Genomic DNA, 19,904 nt, shown 5'->3' with positions numbered 1-19,904 from the left:
ACAGAACGTGAGACCGCCGAAAGAATAAGTAATTTATCGCCATTTATCATTTTTTAACGATGAGACTTTGAAATCATTATACTGGGTTGGAGTGAATTATTATAGCCCTTTATATCTACCCGACATGAATGAAGGAACATGGAGGGAAGCTATTCTCTGGTGTCTGGAATGTTCTCACCCCCTGTTGATTTCGTCAGTCACGACCACCGTAGATTTTTCTGATGACTTCCAGTGCTCAAGACCTTCCTCCACTGCTGGTTACATCCAGCTTCAAGTCTTCTTCGTCACTGCTGGTTACGCCCAGCTCCATGTCTTCTTTGTCGCCGCTGTTTAGACTCAGCCTCAGGTCTTCTTAGTCACCACGGTTCTGCCCAGCTACAAGTCTTCGTCTTCATTGATGGTTCAGACTACTCTCAATTGTTCTTTGTCGCTGATGGTCCCGCCCAGCCTCCCATTCTCTCCTCCGCCAAGTAAGCCATCCAGTTCCTCAGTGTCGGCTTTGTTCGTCCCATTCAGCTCCTTGATCCCCTGGCTTCAACTCGGGCCTCCGAGCCCATTACTCCACCTCGGCCCGTCGACCAGTCGGCTTCACCTTGGCTCCTCCCTTCTCTGTATCCACCTGGAACTGTCATCTTACAGCTCCACCAGGCTCCCTTGTCCCTCCGGCTCCACCTTGGACATTTGTCGCTCTACCTCCACCACAGACTTCCAGGCCCTCGGCTGCACCTCGTTCCTTCACCCATTCGGCTCTGTCGGGCTCCTCAGTCCTCACTCACACCAGCTCTGCCTCATTCCTCCTGCACCCTGACTCCACCTCAGGCGCTCATCACCGCGGCTCCACCTACGCCTCCTTGTCCTTAAGTGTCGCCTGGTCTCCACTTCCATTTCCTCCACCCTGGTGGTCTCCTGCTCCATCTGTTCCAACTTGGGGGTCTCAGGTTCCATCTGCTCCGCTCTGGTGGTCTCCTGCGCCGTCTGCCTTGCCCTGGTGAACTCTTCTTTCGCTGGTCCAGACTTTCACCCTCATTCTATGGAGATGTTATGGCATAATGTCACAATCTGTTTCATTTTCAAGGACTTTTAGTTTGTTTTCAACATTTCCTGTTTTTCCATTGTGTTTAAGCTTGTTGCAATGGTTATTCATTTTATCATTGATTATCACACACCTGTTTCTCATTTATTTCATTAGCTCGTGTGTATTAAAGGTGCGTTTATACCATGTCATAATTACCGCAATTACGTGATTTCAACTGGTAAAAAATGCTCACGTCCTCGTAGAGCTCATAATTACAGCTTGTAAGATGGGAGTTGTTTGAGATCTCCATTTGTACCATGCTGCATATTCATTTAGGCACATTGATAGTGGTGCCATAGAAACGCATAATTCCTAGCCTGAGAACGTGAACAGCTCCGAATATAATGTCACGTGTTGTCATCTTGAGACTACGGTAATTACGACATGGATTCAGTTCCTTAATTGTTTGGTGTTGTCTGTGCATAGCACACTGTTACTTTCTCATTTGCATTACTCTCTTTTGTTTTGTTAAATAAAGACTACGCTGATAAATAGATCCATTTCACCTCACCTCACCTTCATCCTCAGACAATTAGACAAGGACGAAATATAGTCCTTTTAGACAAACCTGATACGAATGAAGGAATATGGAGATAAGACAGTATCCCGTGTCTGGAATGTTGATTTAATCAATCACAACCATTTTGTTTTCATTTATTCCGTACATAAGAATATGTTATGTGTGTTAATATATTTTAATATATTAATATAATAAAATATCATTTCATATTTAATTTTTTTATAATAAAGATCCTTGAAAACATGAAAACTCAATCAGGACGTGAGTACTTTTTATAGACACTGTATTGTTGAGTAGATCATTTGTGTGATTTACCTGAAATAGCGGTGCATTTTTTTTTTATTGAACATCTGTTGAATCCACATCAAGCAGAGTGAACTAAACAAAGGGAACTAAACTAGACCAATACAGATTATAGCGGAAATTATCATTTTCATAACTCAAACGTTTTCACAAATCTCTTTGATTAACCTACTCTGGTCTTGGACACTAAAGATGGTAGTCTAATGCAGAGTGACAGATCTGGGAGTCTATCTCCACACATGCTAAAGCAACTCCCTCGCCAGATGGTCTTCATGTCTTGTTTCTGTCTCCAGCCCTGCGGCTGAGGGTTAAAACTGATCGCTAACTCAGAAATCTGCCTGGCCATGCAAAAATCTGTCACCAGTTATTTGCTGGGAGCCTTCCCCACCCAGAGTTACCATCCGGCTCTTGTCCTGGAAAGTCAGAGGTTTGTTGGCTGTGAACAGGCAGCATGTTCAAGTTTTTTGGCCCGAGGTGGTGTATTAGTGTCTGCACAACTAATCTAATTAGCAGTGTGAAACAGCGGCAGCTGGATGTGGTAGATCCGTAGGGTCTCTACGCTTCGAAATCATATGGCAGTTCCCTTTGCTAGCTAACTCTGCTCACAACTGACAGCTACGCAAGGCTTGCCTTAGCCTACACAAGCCTACCATCTGGTTTCTGCCGTTGGCGGTGGCGTAACATGCACATGCATATAGTAGAGCCTCTTCAACATGACATCTATATGTACCAGTAGTATCTAGGCTCTAAGATCAAGTCACATGAAATGAACAATGTATTATTTGCCTTTAAAGGCCTAAACATTGTTTTGTGGGGGTTGAAGAGAGCATTAGGAGACATTAATTAACACTAGAGCTCTTTCCAAGGCGCTTAATTAAATAAAATTAAAACTTTGTTTTAAATACTTCAAGTGAATGTAGGCAATACAACATTATAATGTACAGTATGAAAAATTGAGATTTAAGATTTGCTAAAGATTACATTTACAGTGTGGCACATGGGGATTTAAAAGAAAGCATTTTTTTCCTTTTTAATGAGTTAAATTATGACAATATTGTTGCAGTTAATTTATTTTGGCAACTAATTGAATGTTTAACATTCATTGTTTAATTTGTAACTTTAATAGTGTTTTTAAATATTAAGAAAGATGACAGCAAAGGTATAGGGTAATATATTTGATCAAAAGTAACAGTTAAGACAATTATATTAAGATATAATATATATAAAAAATATTAAGCAGTGCAACTGGTTTCAACATAGATAATAAGAAATGTTTCTTTAGCAGCAAATCAGCATATTAGAATGATTTCTGAAGAATCATGTGACACTGAAGACTGGAGTAATGATGCTGAAAATTCAGCTTTGCCATTAGAGGAATCAATTCTGTTTTAAAATATATTTAAACAGAAAACAGTTATTTTAAATTGAAATAATATTTCACAATATTACTGTTTTCAATTTATTTTGGTCAAATAAATGCAGCCTTGGTGAGCATAAAGAGACTATAAAAAATATGTAAACAACCTTACCGACCCCAAACTTTTGAATGGTAGTGTATATAAACTTATTTGTAAATACAGTTCTCTGGATATAGTGACGAGATACACTGTGTCTTTCAACATAGGTGTCTGGGGAATATTTTTTTTTTTTTTTTTTACATCCTGTCCTCATTTTCCACTAAGGTCCTGTCTTTATGGATGAGTACTCAGTCTGTCAGTGCAATCCTTTCAGTAATAGGCTACTACAATTTTTCTCATTTGAAAGTGCTTTTCGTTCATTTTCTCCCTTTTCTAAATTGTGACCATTTCGCTGAAATGATGACAGTGATCTGCTGGCACGCATACAAAGGGGGACACTGATGTTTGAGAGGCTAGTTTGAGAGGAATCATTATGTTATAGCTGAGAGAAAATAAAATCCATACAAAATTGTGTTGGCAAATGAATATGTTGTGTTGAATATTTCAAGTCAAATTGAATGTTAAAAGTTCTTGTTGAATGTTAAATCTTTTGTCCTTTGGAAAAGTGAGAACTTTGACTTTGTATATTGAACCTGATGCTTAAGTTGCTTAAACTACAAAATCTGAATGTAAACCTATTAGTTAGAATGTATTGCAATCACATATGCAGATGTGTTAGCCTGTTGGTGTGCTCGTCAGGTGCTGTAAACTGAGAAAGACAGATGTTGCATTAGTTTCAGCTAGAGCCAAGACTTCTGATGAGGAAAACTGCTCTTAGATGGATGCTAATAGTTTTGGCATTTCAGTGTCCCAAGTGGAAATCTCATTTGTACATTTGTGTGTGCACATCTCCCTATAGGTTAACTCTGCCTTATATCCAATGTAGCTAGGATCAACTTTCATTTTTGTATATTTGAATAGACACAGCTGCAAATCATTTAACCAGCATCTGTCAAACATCATTTTGTGACCATGCAGATGTCCTGGTCCCTCGGGTTGGCTGGCAATTAAATTAGCCTTATGTTCAGAGTTACTATACTGTCTGCAACGATAAAGTTGTATCCTCTATCTCATTTGTCCAGGACAAGTTTGGATGTATCTGTCATTCACAGGCAGAACTAATTCAGCTCGATCAAGCTCATTCCAGTTTGTAAATTGTTCTTAGAAAAGGCTTTTGATTCTTCCAAACCAATAAAGGGAAAAGAAAAGAGAAAACTACTTTAAGTCTTTAAGTTTTAGGATTTATTGTGTTGTCGACGTTTGTAGAAAATGATGTCGAGATCTTGACAAACAGCACCTTACGAATCCTATGAAGACTGATCCAAAATAAGATTCTAACACAGGTGACTGATAATAAATAGTCAATAATTAAATAATGAACTCTAGACCAAAAAGTAAAACCATAAAAAATGTTACGTGAAATAGTATGTGTTATATGAAATACATTTTTTTTAAAGTCAGCTAGTCACCAAGGTCACATTTCTCATTTTAATTTAGTTTAAAGGCCCCCTGTAATCAAAATGTGAGTTTGTTTAGCTTTTAGAATATGTTAGCGTTAAGGTTATGAATAAGCTGGTGTGTTTTAAAACAATGACAAAATTCGCATTTAGGAGATATAAGTATACAAAACATAGTCTCTCACTTCCGCTAAAATGGATCATGGATTTTTATGACATTCACCATCTCATCACATCTTCTGTCCAATCAAATGCTCTCTAGAATCTAAAGCGTCCCGCCCCCTATATGCTATTAATACCACCTGGCCAAAGCGACCGTTGACACGTCACAGAGCAATATGGGTTGGAGATGTGTGTTCGGTTGCTCAAACACTTGAGTTTTATTCTGTTTTCCAACTGTACGTTGGTTAAGAAGCCATAGCCTTAGCTTCTCGTTTCAGTGGAAATTACATCAACGCATCATACAAAGCTGCGTGTTAAGGCACTTAAGTGGGCCTTTAACTTGATGTATTAAAGGGATAGTTCACCCAAAAATGAAAATTCTGTCATCATTTACTCACCCTCAAGTTGTTTCAAACCTGTATGAATAAATTTTTTCTGCTGAGCACAAAAGAAGATATTTTGAAAAATGTCGGTAACCAAACAGTTGATGGACCCCAATGACTTCCATAGTAGGAAAAAAAAATACTATGGAAGTCAATGGGGTCCATCAACTGTTTGGTTACAGACATTTTTCAAAATATCTTCTTTAAAAATTCTAATTATTAAAAAATATATAAAGATATTTAATTTCACAGCAAAATTACTAAAACTAATATCACCTAATAAAATTCTGAAAAAACAACAAAACAAAAAAAACACTGACATGACAAACAAACATTTAGTCTTTAAATGGATCTGTTGAATAATCATCACAGCTCAAAATATAAATGATAAATATTGATGTTGCAGTGTAATATTGACGTGTGTTTTACTCATGTTTTGTCACAATTGTTCCAACCAATCTTTAGAATTCACACAAAACAGAATAATATTAACTGAACTTAATGTACATTTTTAAAAATGTAATTTAAAAAAGCAATTTAATTAATCCTAATGCAATAAAATAAACCTATAAACACAATTTAAATTATTATTTTACTTGTTTACATGTTGTTTTGATATTGTATGTTTTGTAAAAATATATTTTAACCACAATTTACATTCAAATAATATTGAGATAACATTGATTTAGCAGCTTGTTCATGTAAAGTATTGTGTGTAGCACTTTGATACATTATCGCCATTTATCAGAATCAAAAGCCCCACTCCGGCTTATTCGATAATGGCACCCTGTTTCATCTGTTCCAATAGAAAATCATTTGAAATGCTACACTTTCACTTCTATTGATCAGATAATAAACAGTTAATAGTCCTCTTTGATGGCGTCCTGCGGTCAGATCAGTTAATGATTTCAGTTCCTTTGTCAATTTCCTGTTTTATCACTAGGTTAAAAAGCACAAACGCAGCAAGTCTTCCATGAAGACGAGCAAAATCAAAGAGAGCTGATTTATTTCAAAATTCTTCACACCCACGTTCACAACTCCTGTGTGATTGAGCTAACAGGCTTTTAATTAATTATGATTAATTAGTATTTATGAGAGGCTAATATAATTGCTGCAGCGTTTAGATGAAAGGACCAAACATCTGTATTGAAAAGCATTAAGAATCCGCTATTAAAAGTGTCTGTTTATGAAGCTAATAAGTAATTCAGAATTTATTCTGAGTAATTCTAAACTAGCAAATGTTCAAATATTGTTTGTTGGTTTTAAAAAGCTTGTTGGTTTAATTGCTTTTCCTCATCAAATAGGTACGTTTCATCAGTTATCCTTCCCTCGCAGCATTGCCAGATCATCCATTTATCCTTCATTGCTGCAAAAAAAAAAGAGCAAATAGATGCATTTGGCAGCAGTGAACACTTTGTTTCCCTGCAATGATTTGACTGACTTTTTTGGTTTAGGTTGCGGTTGTATTTTCACTGACAGCAGTGGATTCATTTGCTATTTTTTTTTATGTTAAATTTTTTTACTGAATGTATTTCTGCAAGAATATATGGGAATTAGCTGTACACTAACTGGCGTTTCCAGTGTGTCCTCTACAGTGAAATCCTTCCATCACCTGAGCTTCCTCAGAGGTACATGGCTGGTTAAGTCAGTGATAGATGTGTGAATCCGCAGCTGAGATCATCCTCAGCCTGTCGCTGCATTTTACTGTGTCTTATTATCGCTCGCTCATTGTTAATGAATATTCATATTGCTCCTTGCCAACAATGAACCATTAGTTCTGGTTACTGGGAGATGATGGCACACTAAATAGCTCTGAACCCATTTGGAGAGACTGTCCCGCACGTCAGGGCCGGGCTTTTCAGAGAAGGCAGATATCCAGCCACACGCTGATTACTGCATTCAAAGCCTCATTTTCCAGCTTACATAAACAGCGTGTGTCCCGCTTGCCATGACAGTGAGACTGTGATTATTTCTTTCTGCTCCAGCTTTCTGCCAAACTAGTCCTCTTTCTATATGTTTCTCTCTTACAAACACACATGCACACACACAAACACACACGCACACAAGTTTTGGTTGTAATCTATGTGATCTAACTGAAAAATTAGTAATCCCATCAATCATTTCAATTGTTTATTTGTAAATTCTGGATATTGTTACATTTAATACATTATATTACAAATAAATGTACACTAGCATTCAAACATTTGGGGTCTGCAAGAATGCTTAAAAGAAGCTCACCGTGTCCATGTTGATTTAAACAAAAATATAATACAAATATATTGAAATATTATTACAATTTAAAGGGATAGTTTAAACAAAAAGGACAATTTTGTCATGACTTACTCACCCTTAAGTTGTTCCAAATCTGTATGAGTTTCTTTCTTCTGTTGAACACAAAAGAAGATATTTTGAAGAATGCTGGTAAGCAGACAGCTGACAGAAGCCATTGACTTCCATTGTAAAAAAAAAAAAAAAAAAAAACTGTGACAGTCAATGGCTACCATGTAAACTATCTCTTTAAAATAACAGTTTATTCTAATATTAACTTCCTGCTCAGCTACTGTTCGGACGCTCTTGCTTACTGCTCCGCGTTTTGCTCTATCGCTTTTACATTTTATCTCCTATTTTTTCTATATTTTATTTCCTTTATTTTATTTCCTTTTATCACCTAATTTTAACTTCAGCAAATCAGCACAGTGCTCATACGACAAAGTTTGGATTACTACAAAAATTGAGAATTCTTTTACCCGACCAGCTTACATACCGGGAAAGGAAAACACAACTGCCTACAAGGATAAGAGAAAATGCCTCTTCTGGAATCTACTTGCTGCACTAACTGCCACAGACTTGTGGGGAAGAATGATATTCATAAAGAGCAGTCAGAACTCCTTAAGAAGGATTTCAATAAACTTTTTGAAACACTTAAAAGACTGAAAGTTCAAACATTCATCAGTGGACCACTACCAGCAAGAGGAACAAACAGGTTTTCACGGTTGCTTGGGCTAAATACATGGCTGCAAAAAACCTGCAATATAAAAGCAGTGAACTTCATTGACAATTTCAATCTTTTCTGGAGTCAACGACAACTGTTTCATCGGGATGGCCATCACCCAAACAAACTTGGTTCAAGAGTGTTAAAGGACAATATCTACTTCTCCCTAAATCATCCTTCTGCGGTTTGTGCCAATCCACTCAATCTGAACGGCACACACACATCTGGACACAGCATGAATGACCACGGGACTTCACTTCAGCAGCAAAATGGACATGATAACACCACTCCGCCACAACAACCTCTGCTCACGGACACAATCTCAGCTGAGCCCTGCACACAGAGCTCACCACAGACAGCCATATCAGAACTGCTTGAAGATTCTGCACCCAAGGACGACTTCCTGGAAAACAGCCAGGGAAGCCAGGACAGCATATTACAGCCTCCTATAACACCAGAGCAACAGCCCCTTTCACCAGATACTTTCTCCCTCTCCCCTGCTACGCCACTACTGTGCTTCTCACAGAAAATGGAAGAACTGGTGCATGCTGGAACCAGACTATCCCACTCTTTTGCTGCAAGCCCCCAGATACCAACTAAAAAAAGACAGGCACCACTACCACCAAAGCCTGCGGGCCCAGCTCGCCCTCCCCCTCCTCCTGTGAGAGCTCTTCGGCCTCTGCCACAACGCCAGGGCCCACACCCTCCTCCATCTGCTCGAGGTGAACCAAAAACAACTGATACCAGCTCTCAGTGATATGTGTCGGGTCCCCGTTTTGATAACAGTAACTTTCTCAAATGTTTACAAAACAAGCGGGAACCCAGTGTGCCTGTATCTTTCTCTATTGCTGTTCTATTACATGATAGAAAGTCTAAGGCCTTCAATAGCCGTACAGCAAAGCCAACTAATCTGGTGCCTATTACACGTCAAACTAATATTGCTGTGGGGAAAAGTAAGTCTGTTAAGTTAGCTCTTTTAAACATTCGCTCACTTAAAAATAAATCACTTCTAGTCAACGACTTAATAACCACAAACAACCTGGATTTTATGCTTCTAAATGAAACCTGGCTAGAAGACAGCTGCAGTGCAACAATCCTCAATGAAGCAGCCCCTCCTAACTTTACTTTTATGAGTGTCTGCAGAGCTGTTAAGAGAGGTGGGGGTCTAGCTGCTCTTTTTAAAGATATCTATCAATGTAAGCAAATATCATTTGGGAATTACTTGTCTTTCGAATATCTGGGTATTGTGTTAAAAGGTGCTCCACGCATTTTACTTTTCATTATTTACAGGCCTCCAAAATACTCTCCAGCCTTTGCTGAGGACTTTACAGAACTGTTATCAACAATTACCTCAGAGTTTGACTGTTTTGCCATTGCTGGAGATTTTAACATCCATATAGATAATGCAGAAAACAATATGGCAAAAGAAATCAAAACTGTTTTAAAAACTTTTGATCTGACTCAGCATGTACATGGACCCACACACAATCGTGGACACACTTTAGATTTACTTATCAGTAAGGGTCTAAACATTTCATCGATTGTTACTAAGGATGTAGCACTGTCTGATCATTTCTGTATTTTCTTTGATATATTGATCTCTCCTGCCACTGAAGCTAGATCTGTGTCTGTCAAGAAGAGATGCTTAAATGAGAACACTAGTGTCCTATTTATGAAGGCTATATCTTTAACACCAAGCATATCTGCAGACTCTGTTGATTTTCTCCTTGATTCTTTTAACTCAAAAGTTAAAGGTGTAATTGATGATATTGCTCCTGTGAAAGTCAGGAAGAAGAGTGGCAGACAAAAGGCACCTTGGAGAAACTCAACAGCAGTGCAAAATATGAAAAGACAATGCAGAAAAGCAGAGCGCATGTGGCGGAAGACAAAACTTGTAGTCCATTATAACATCTACAAAGACAGCCTTCATGCTTTCAATATGGAACTAGGCAAAGCTAGACAGACTTTCTTCTCAAATATTATAAACAGTAATTTAAACAACACACGCACTCTTTTTGCTACTGTAGAGAGACTGACAAACCCCCCAAGCCAGATTCCCAGTGAAATGCTCTCAGACAGCAAGTGCCGTGAGTTTGCTTCTTTCTTCTCTGAGAAAATCAATAATATCAGAAAGGTGATCAGCACATCCTTGACTTGCGCTGGGGTCAGACAGATCAAACCACCTGAGAAAGTAGTTACTATGTCTGTTTTCAAAGAAATTGATGGCAAAATTTTGGAAGAAACCGTACAGCACCTTAAAACATCAACCTGCGCTCTTGACACACTTCCCACATCGTTTTTCAAAAGTGTGTTAAACAGTTTAGAAGCAGATCTTCTAGAAGTGGTAAATGCTTCACTTCTCTCTGGGAGTTTTCCAAACTCCCTAAAAACTGCAGTTGTCAAGCCCCTCCTGAAAAAGAGCAATCTGGATAAGACCATATTAAGCAACTATAGACCAATCTCAAATCTTCCTTTCATAGGTAAGATCATTGAAAAAGTTGTCTTCAATCAGCTGAACAAATTCTTATGCTCGAATGGATACTTTGACAATTTTCAATCTGGTTTCCGACCGCACCACAGCACAGAGACAGCGCTCATAAAGATAATAAACGATATTCGCTTAAATACTGACTCAGGCAAATTATCAGTGCTGGTACTACTCGACCTCAGTGCTGCATTTGACACTGTCGATCACAACATACTTCTGGACAGGCTGGAAAACTGGGTGGGGCTTTCTGGGATAGTCCTAAAATGGTTCAGGTCATACTTAGATGGGAGAGGTTATTATGTGAGTATAGGAGACCATAAGTCTGAGTGGACATCCATGACATGCGGAGTCCCTCAAGGCTCAATTCTTGCGCCACTCCTGTTCAACCTGTATATGCTCCCAATGAGCCAAATAATGAGAAAGAACCAAATTGCTTACCACAGCTATGCAGACGACACACAGCTCTACTTAGCCCTATCGCCTAACGATTACAGCCCCATTGACTCCCTGTGCCAATGCATTGATGAAGTCAACAGTTGGATGTGTCAAAACTTTCTTCAGTTAAACAAAGACAAAACTGAAGTCATTGCGTTTGGAAACAAAGATGAAGTTCTCAAGGTGAACGCATACCTTCACTCTAGGGGTCAAACAACCAAAAATCAAGTCAGGAATCTTGGTGTGACACTAGAGTCAGAGCTTAGTTTCAGTAGTCATGTCAAAGCAATAACTAAATCAGCATACTATCATCTGAAAAATATTGCAAGAATTAGATGCTTTGTTTCCAGACAAGACTTAGAGAAACTTGTGCATGCTTTCATCACCAGCAGGGTGGATTATTGTAATGGACTCCTCACTGGCCTTCCCAAAAAGACCATAAGACAGTTGCAGCTCATACAGAACGCTGCCGCCAGGATTCTGAGCAGAACCAGAAAATATGAACATATCACACCAGTCCTCAGGTCTTTACACTGGCTCCCAGTTAAACTTAGGATTGATTTTAAAGTATTATTACTGGTATATAAATCATTCAATGGCCTAGGACCTCAATACATTGCAGATATGCTCACTGAATATAAACCCAACAGATCACTCAGATCATTAGGATCATATCAGCTAGAAATACCAAGGGTTCACTCTAAACATGGCGAGTCTGCTTTTAGCTATTATGCCAGCCGCAGCTGGAACCAGCTTCCAGAGGAGATCAGATGTGCTCCTACTGTAGTCACATTCAAATCCAGACTCAAAACACATCTGTTTAACTATGCATTTACTGAATGAGCACTGTGCCAATGTTCGTCCGACTATTTGTACTGTATTTTATTTTTTATTTTTCTAAACTGTTTTAATTATTCTTATTTCTTTTTATTATTTTAATTTCTTCTATGTAAAGCACTTTGAATTGCCATTGTGTATGAAATGTGCTATATAAATAAACTTGCCTTGCCTTGCCTTGCCTTGCCTAATACATTGAATTGGTGCTCAAGAAATATTTATTAGTATTATCAATGTTGAAAACAGTTGTGATGCTTAATGTTTTTGTAGAAACCATGATCCTTTTTTTTTTGGATTCTTTGATGAATAGAAAGTTCATACCAACAGCATTTTTTTTACATAGAAACATTATATTATAAAAGTCCTTACTGTTACTTTTGATCAATTTTTTACATCCTTTCTGAATAAAAGTATTATTTATTTATTTTTTAAATCTTACTGACTTCAAACTTTTGAACAGTAGTGTAAATGTTAGACTTCAATTTTGTTTTTATAGTTTCAACCCAGTCTCTGTTGTCTTCCCTTAAAATATGGGTGTTTTTTTGTAGATAAATTGTGGATAAAATGGTGGATTGTGATCTAACTGAATTTAAACAGAAAAAACAAAAGCAAAAAAAACAACAACACTACTATTCAAATTCATTTGTTTATTTATTTTTCATTTTAAAAATAAATTAATAATATACATGAATTAACTGCTGAAGCAACACTGCATAAGACTGAAGACTTCATAAATTGTATCTTAAAAATAATTGTATTTTGTCAAATGTTTTCACTTGTTTATTAACTTAAAATTTCCCAGCACAGTAACACAAAACACACTTGTGTTAAAGATACATTCTTAAAAATAAAAAAAGTGTTAATATCTTATGCAATGCTGGTGTTTCAAAATGTATCAAGTTTCAAGGTTTTAATTTTTTAGGCATTTTAAATGGAAAACCAGACAAAAATACTGTTTTACTCTACTCTTTACTCAAAAGTACTGCACATCGCGTGCTCATCTGTTATTTGTTTGTTTGTTTGTTTGTTTGTTTGTTTGTTTGAAAGCAGTACAATTTAATTTAAGAACCTATAAGACCTTCAGCACAAACTAAGCTAATTTAAAGTAAAGTTTGGGTGTTTTACCAGAGATTAAAATAGACCCTAGTTTACATATTTACTGCTGTTTGGGTTTAATGACTAAATAAAGATATCCAGGAATTTTTATTATCTTATTTGTGAGAAAAGCGTTTTGTATAGCAAATTACGTTTTATTGGGTCTCTAAACGGTAATATGAGGCTGTTGAATTTTAATTGCTTGTTGCAGAATTGCCTGTGGACTGGCCACTCCACTGGTAACAAGGTCGTTTTGTGTGTGTAGAATAAACAGCAAGCGTTTCCCTGGCTTATGGTAGCTTCAGCTGGTTGGGGTTTGACTGTCAGATCACATTTAAACCTGTAGACTCTTCCCGAAGTGAGCCTAGAGGTTTCCTGCTCGCTCAGTCAAGAGGAACCAATTCACCTGCCTGAGATATCATTTCTGAGTAACCCAAGCACAGCCCCATTCACATGTAGCCATGGTCTGGAAGTTAGGTTATTATCCTGAGAGCCATGTGTTTATCTATTTGAAGAGTGCCGGCCTTCTGTCAGATATCTGAGCAAAATTGCTGGGTTCTATTCAAATGGCTACATGAAAAGCCCAGCTTGCCGCCTTGTAACTGAACACCCATATTACAGGACCCAGTTTGTGTGCATGACTTCTGTTCTTTAGGCTAGTGAAGAGTGGTGAAATACAGACGAAAATGATCTGCATTCGCATTTAGCTTGTGCAAGCTCACCTCAAACCAACTTACTGGAGATGTTGCCACACAATCTCCGATGTAATAACCCCTAGCGAGGCTACCGTGCTTGAAAACAGCAGGATCCGCTCTCAAGTGAGGTGAAAAGCTGTGTGGGAAGACAGGCTCTGGGTGTAATGGCTCTAATCTTCAACGCAAATCAGTCTTTGTTGTGCCTCTCTGTGCATCCACTACAAAGAGAAAGACACAAACAGCGGCTATCAAGTTGACGATGCCTCATGACATTCTCATTTTTGGCTTGCATGCATTTCTCATTTTCTCGATTTTTTTTCTCTGTGCGTGTTTGTGTGGTTCAGGTAAACCCTGAACCTCAAACAATATGTCCCCGCAAAAATGCCAATATCCGAATTCCTTGTCCTTGTGGTGACATTTTTTGGTCCCCATTACAACGTCTATACCGGACGCGAGTGGCGCGATGCATAATGATAATAGAACCCATTAAATTAGCGATGTTGTTTACACTGGATGCGACACAACAAATCCCAGACAGTAAACTGATGCATCGTTCTGTTAATGACGTACTTCAAGCACTCGCGATATTTCTTAAAGGAAGCACAAATGGATTTGCAATGATCGCTTTGTCCAGTGTAGACAGCTAAGGGTAGGGGATAAAATATACAGTTTGTACAGTATAAAAACCACTACGCCTACGGAATTACCTCAAAATGATAGGTGCACCAACCTTATTTTGTGTGCGTGCGTGCGTGCGTGCTTGCGTGTGTGGAATTTCTCAGTTTATTAGTTATTTGTATCCATAGAAGCCCAATAGATTTCTGCATAAAATGAAAAAATAAAAAAAACTGGATCATTACTGTTGCTAATGGCTGTTAATTTTTCAGTTCAATAAATTTTTAATAAATGAATTGAATATTCATACTTTACATTTTTTTTATTTACATATAGACTGTGTTGGGAGCAAAGCCTGTTTGATCTGAGTGCAAAACTCCTGACGAGTTTTAGTGATCATGCCTATTTTAAGTTTTCAAAGAGCAATACGTTTAATCTTTGTCCGTCTTTAAAAGTAAGAAAATATTTACAGAGTGTGTAGATAAAGGCTATTGCTGTCTGTCAGATCTTTAGCGTAAGAGGTGCGATTTTGATGCCATTTAAAAAAAAATCAAAAATCAATACCAGAGCCATCTGGCCCAAGGGCTTTCCCAGTAGGAAAGCCTATGATTGCAACAGGTATCTCTTGAATAGTCATTTCAGATTTCAGTGCTTCCTGTCCAGCTTTACTTATATTTGGAAGGGGAAGCTTATTGAAGGAAGACAGACATTTCTGCAGGCTGAGTATAGAGCTTGGATTCAAACAGTCTTAAACAGTCAATGATATCCTTGGGATTTAGTGTTTTGCCTGCCTATTTCTTAATTTTATGACTTAATCTGCTGGCATCTGTTTTTTTCCCCCACAGCTCGAAGTGTTTTTTCCTAACTTAATTAGAATATATCTTATTTTATTCATATTTGAGTGTCATTTTTTCCACTTACTCAGGGCTGCTTTATCCTTGTATTTTTCTTTACCTACAGGGATACAGCGGCTCACAGCATCCTATGTGACTTTACACTAATTAAGCAGAGGGTAAACAATAACAACAATAAACAAAAAACACAAAGCTAGTTCCTCCTGACTTTTTTCTCCAAAGGAAGCACAGGACTTTTTCATTAGTTTCCTATGGCCGGTAAATTTTGACTGCGAAGTGCAAACAGCCGAAGTGTGATTTTTTTTATTTTTTTTATTTTTTTATGACCACTTAGACTCATCAAATAACTTTTTTTTGGTCATATTTAAAAAACAAACAAACAAACAAATAATTTCTATAAAAATTAAAATGGTCAAAAATTACCAGAAATCTTTCAATCATTTCACATTGAATAAAGTCATCAGCCAATTGTTATCCAGCCATCAAATGGTCAGTGCTATTTGGAAGCTTCTATTATTTGTGCTAAAACGTTTCTGTGACCTTCAAACATCAGAGTGTGTTTTACAATCATCCGTGTTAGACAGAAAACGTGACTTTAATAGACATTTTCAAGGATCTACTATACTTCTATTTCAGAAGTGTATTATGACAGTTAAGCCTACCTATTTTGACAACCTTGTATGGGTGTATGTTTTAATTTTTATTCTTCATGTTTTTTGTCTCCTTTTTTTTAAACCTAGAGAGCATGTTTTCTCTCTGAGGCCTTTTTCCCTCCTGAGTCTTCATTAAGAGAGACCTTGGATCCAGCCTTCAAACTCCACGAGAATATTGCCAAGGTAAGACTATCCTCCTCCTTTCACTACAAAAGTGCATTAGTGATTATTTCGTTTGTTGTTGGCTGGCTGGTTTATCAGGTACTGCAGTGTTGAATGCCTATAACTGTTATTAGGATTTTGTTTTGAGTGGAAGTCTTTCTTGCTTAACTTTCAAGTGCTAATTGCACAGCTACACAAATCATAACTCAAGAGACAAATGCAGTGAGGAAGCAAAACAAATAACTTCAAAAGTCATATTTTCTGGTTATTGGCAGCTTGTTTATGCTAAATCTTTTTTGCATTTTCAAGTGTATGCGATAAACAATCTTTTTTCTTTTTCTTAAACCTTCCTTTAAGATGTTCCTTTCTGTTCTCCAAACTATATTCTCTTGATACATGTCTGCATTTTAATGTCTAAATGCACTAGACATTTTGTTTATTAATTTTAAAAGTTTATATGTGATAATTTGTGCACTACATTAAAGGCACATTATGCAAGATTTGTACCTTAATATAACAGCTTTGAAATCATTTTGATGGTAAACAAACTCGTAGTAGGGTGAATCATCCCGATAGCAAAGCGGGGAGGGGACGCTGGCAAAACCAACAATGCAGGTTTGAGAGGTGGCGCCCCGACAAATCTCGCGAGAATCACGACTTGCTTCACGGCACAACCTCACATACATCAAAAACATATGAAGCAGCCTCTATGGAAGACACTAGCATGTATTTCAGACGTGAATCATGGCAGAGTCAACGAAGAAAGCGCGGTCGGAAGAGTGCAGAGACGGCTCTGCGTGAGTGGTATATACGACAGTAACGTTAAATACAAGTACTCCACAGCGACTCTAGGGGTCGCTGTTTGAGAAAAACGGAAACTGCATAGTGTGCCTTTAAAATAATGTAAAGAAAGATGTCACTTATCGATAGTAAAATGTGACTCTATAGAATTTATTTTGGTGTCTGCAATGTTACTCCCAAAAGCCACTTCTTAAACTACCACTAACCCTTGAAAGTACTAAGTCAACATGAATTCCGATTTGCTAACTGTTACTTGGGATGAATTTAGGTGTAAATTCTTTTCTTTTCTTTTTTGGAAATTGATTGGATCACACATAAAAAAGGGCATTACATACTAGAATGAATCCTGACTGAATACTATTTGGCTAATGGTTAGTGTTATCCAGTAACTCATGCTGTCTAAGCAACTAAGTAATTTGTTGCACAGAAAGAGGAAGTGAAGATAATGAATCATTTACATTAAGATGAGGAATGTGTATGAAGAAAGTACATTTCCATTTTGATTTCATGTTCCAATCCACAGACATTGATTGCATGGCTTCTGACAGCCTGTTCCCCACCCCGGCAGTCTGTAGAGGAAAAACATGCATGCTTAGATTCAACAACAAACCCTGTGAAAATGTTATGAAATATAGATGAAACAGGCTGGATATTTTATCTTAAAAAAAGTTCTCTCTCTCTCTGCCAGTTATGGCCACAGCATTAACGGCAGAAAGAAATATGAGCATCATTAAAGTTCCTCATCACAGTCAAGGAGATATTGTTCTGCACCATGAATTATTCAGGCCGCTTGAAGACAAACTGGCAATGACACAAAGAGTTGTGGGACAACAACGCATGCTACTATAGATGAAAGGCTTTCAAAGTGTCCGTTCATTGTCTTGTCTCTTCCAACTACACATTCAAAAGAGTATATACAGGAACATTATATACGGCTGTAAATATTTAGTGTGGTTTTGAATTCAGCGAGCAGATTTGGAAGTGTCAAAATATCATATTTCTCAGAACAATGGGCAGAAAGGTTGGGAAACTTCCCTGAATAACAAAACAAGATAGAGAGGGTAAGATCTCAGGCTGTGAAAAGCATTCAAAGACACACACACTCTCACACACTGGTTTCAGAAAAGGGGGAACAGTGTACAATAAAGTTCATTAAGTATCATCAACTAACAATCAAACTAAATTTGGTAATGTAAGTTTATTTTAATTACATTTTTAATATAGATTACTATATTAAATTAGTTTATTTGTTACAATGTTTATTATGTTCACAAAACATAAAATGTTATTTTACGCAACTTTATTAAATTCACCTAGATTAAAACAATTCTCCAAAAATATTGTTCTTTGTTATTTCTATTTTGACTAGAGTTTAGCATGGGACTAGATATGACACTGTAATGCCGTGATCAGACTACACGATATCAGTCCGATTTTGGCACAGTCTGTTTTACGTATAGTGGAGTAGTGGTTCATAAACAACAGTTTTATCTCGTATAGTGTGTCATATAGCGGACGATAACCAACACCATGTCTGCGATGCTTCACAACGTCATGACTTTAATTTTTTCGGTCCTCCTCAACGAGTTCCGTCACATCTGTGACATTGACCAATAGGAGCACAGCTTTCAAACATGGCAAAACGATGGAGCGACGATGGTATTGGTTTAGTCTCGTGTAGCCAGTCCTTCAGGCTGACGGCAGGAGGTCTGGACTCCATCACAGCTTTCATTGGCCAAGGACCGCCCAAGAGGCCGTCTGACTGACATGTAACGCAACCTATTACAGTTCATGTTTAGGGGCGTGAAAATGTAAAGTTGATGTCCCTACAATAACAGACCGGTGTGCATCTAATCAATTATTCATTCAAGAAATTTGTGCAAGTTTACTGCAACAATTCACATACTTTTGAAAATCCAGCGTTTAGTTGATCCTGGTAAGCGCTCATTGTAACAGTTGTAAACACAACGCTTTCTTCTTCCACGAGGGGGTTTGGCATCATGGCGGTTTGTTTCAGGGCGGACCGTTAAAGAACACAATACACACGTCTCCCGGACATCCAGTAGAATTCAAACCAATCAGATGACGACTTTGAAAATCCTGAAGTGTTTCCAGTTATGTGTGCCGTATGCATCAGTCGTTCAGCAATTGGTCCGTGGGCGTGATGTCTGAGGCTGAGACTAGTAGGTGGAATTATGCCATGGATGAAAGGTTCATGGAGCTATGGCAACAATACTCCTGCCTTAATGATGTTTCCTCGAGGGCTCTACCATGGCAGAGTGAAAAAAGATTCATAAATGCTGGCGAATGATAGCAGAGGCACTTCAGCAACCTGGTGAGAGTAGAGGTCTACACAGAGCAACATATTTTAAATGGTCAGCCAGGTCTGGGTCGGGTCCCAGGATCTGTTTAAAATTGTGTGTAATACCCGAGTCGATCGGACTCTGAGAACACCCGGCCGTGATCAGAGTCAGTCAGCGCTGCTTGTTTGTTTTTTGTAACTTGCAACTTGTAAAATTAGGATAAGAAAAGTGTGAGCTGGGAGATAAGGTTAAAAAAACACAAATTGCGTTAAAAATCTTTTCAGGTTGCTCCAGGCAGCTAAAGCGAATGTGCAGTCTCAAGCGTGTCATGTTTCTATGGCAACCAGAGCTTCTGCAGTGACACAATGACTTTACCAATTGACGATTGACTCTTTTACTTAAAAGGCGGGACTTATTCCGCCAAGCCGCACTTTACATTTTCTCCCATTTTTATAATAATATGAATGAACCATCTTGTTTAATCTTAAAGTTTTGGTGGTCAGACCCGGCGCAGAGAGCACAGAGATGATAGCAAATAAATATTGCTAACGTCAGCAGCCATGGCACTGAACGATCGTTATTATTGTTCAAAAGTGCAAACAGTCAAAGTTATTATG

General features: G+C 37.9%; 1 protein-coding gene across 4 annotated transcripts in view; it reads left to right on the top strand.

Annotated features, from left to right (window-relative positions):
- The window catches only part of naaladl2 (N-acetylated alpha-linked acidic dipeptidase like 2), a 317,992-nt gene that overhangs the window by 237,938 nt on the left and 60,150 nt on the right, over positions 1-19,904 (top strand). For all 4 annotated transcript variants that reach the window (XM_082156237.1, XM_082156236.1, XM_082156238.1 and 1 more), the window contains exon 11: positions 16,109-16,204. In XM_082156237.1, coding sequence (XP_082012363.1) covers positions 16,109-16,204 — 96 coding nt within the window. The remainder of the gene's footprint in view (positions 1-16,108; positions 16,205-19,904) is intronic.

Source organism: Leuciscus leuciscus (assembly GCF_965113295.1).
Source record: "Leuciscus leuciscus genome assembly, chromosome: 23".
Lineage (NCBI taxonomy): Eukaryota > Metazoa > Chordata > Actinopteri > Cypriniformes > Leuciscidae > Leuciscus > Leuciscus leuciscus.
This window is presented reverse-complemented; position numbering and strand designations above follow the sequence as displayed.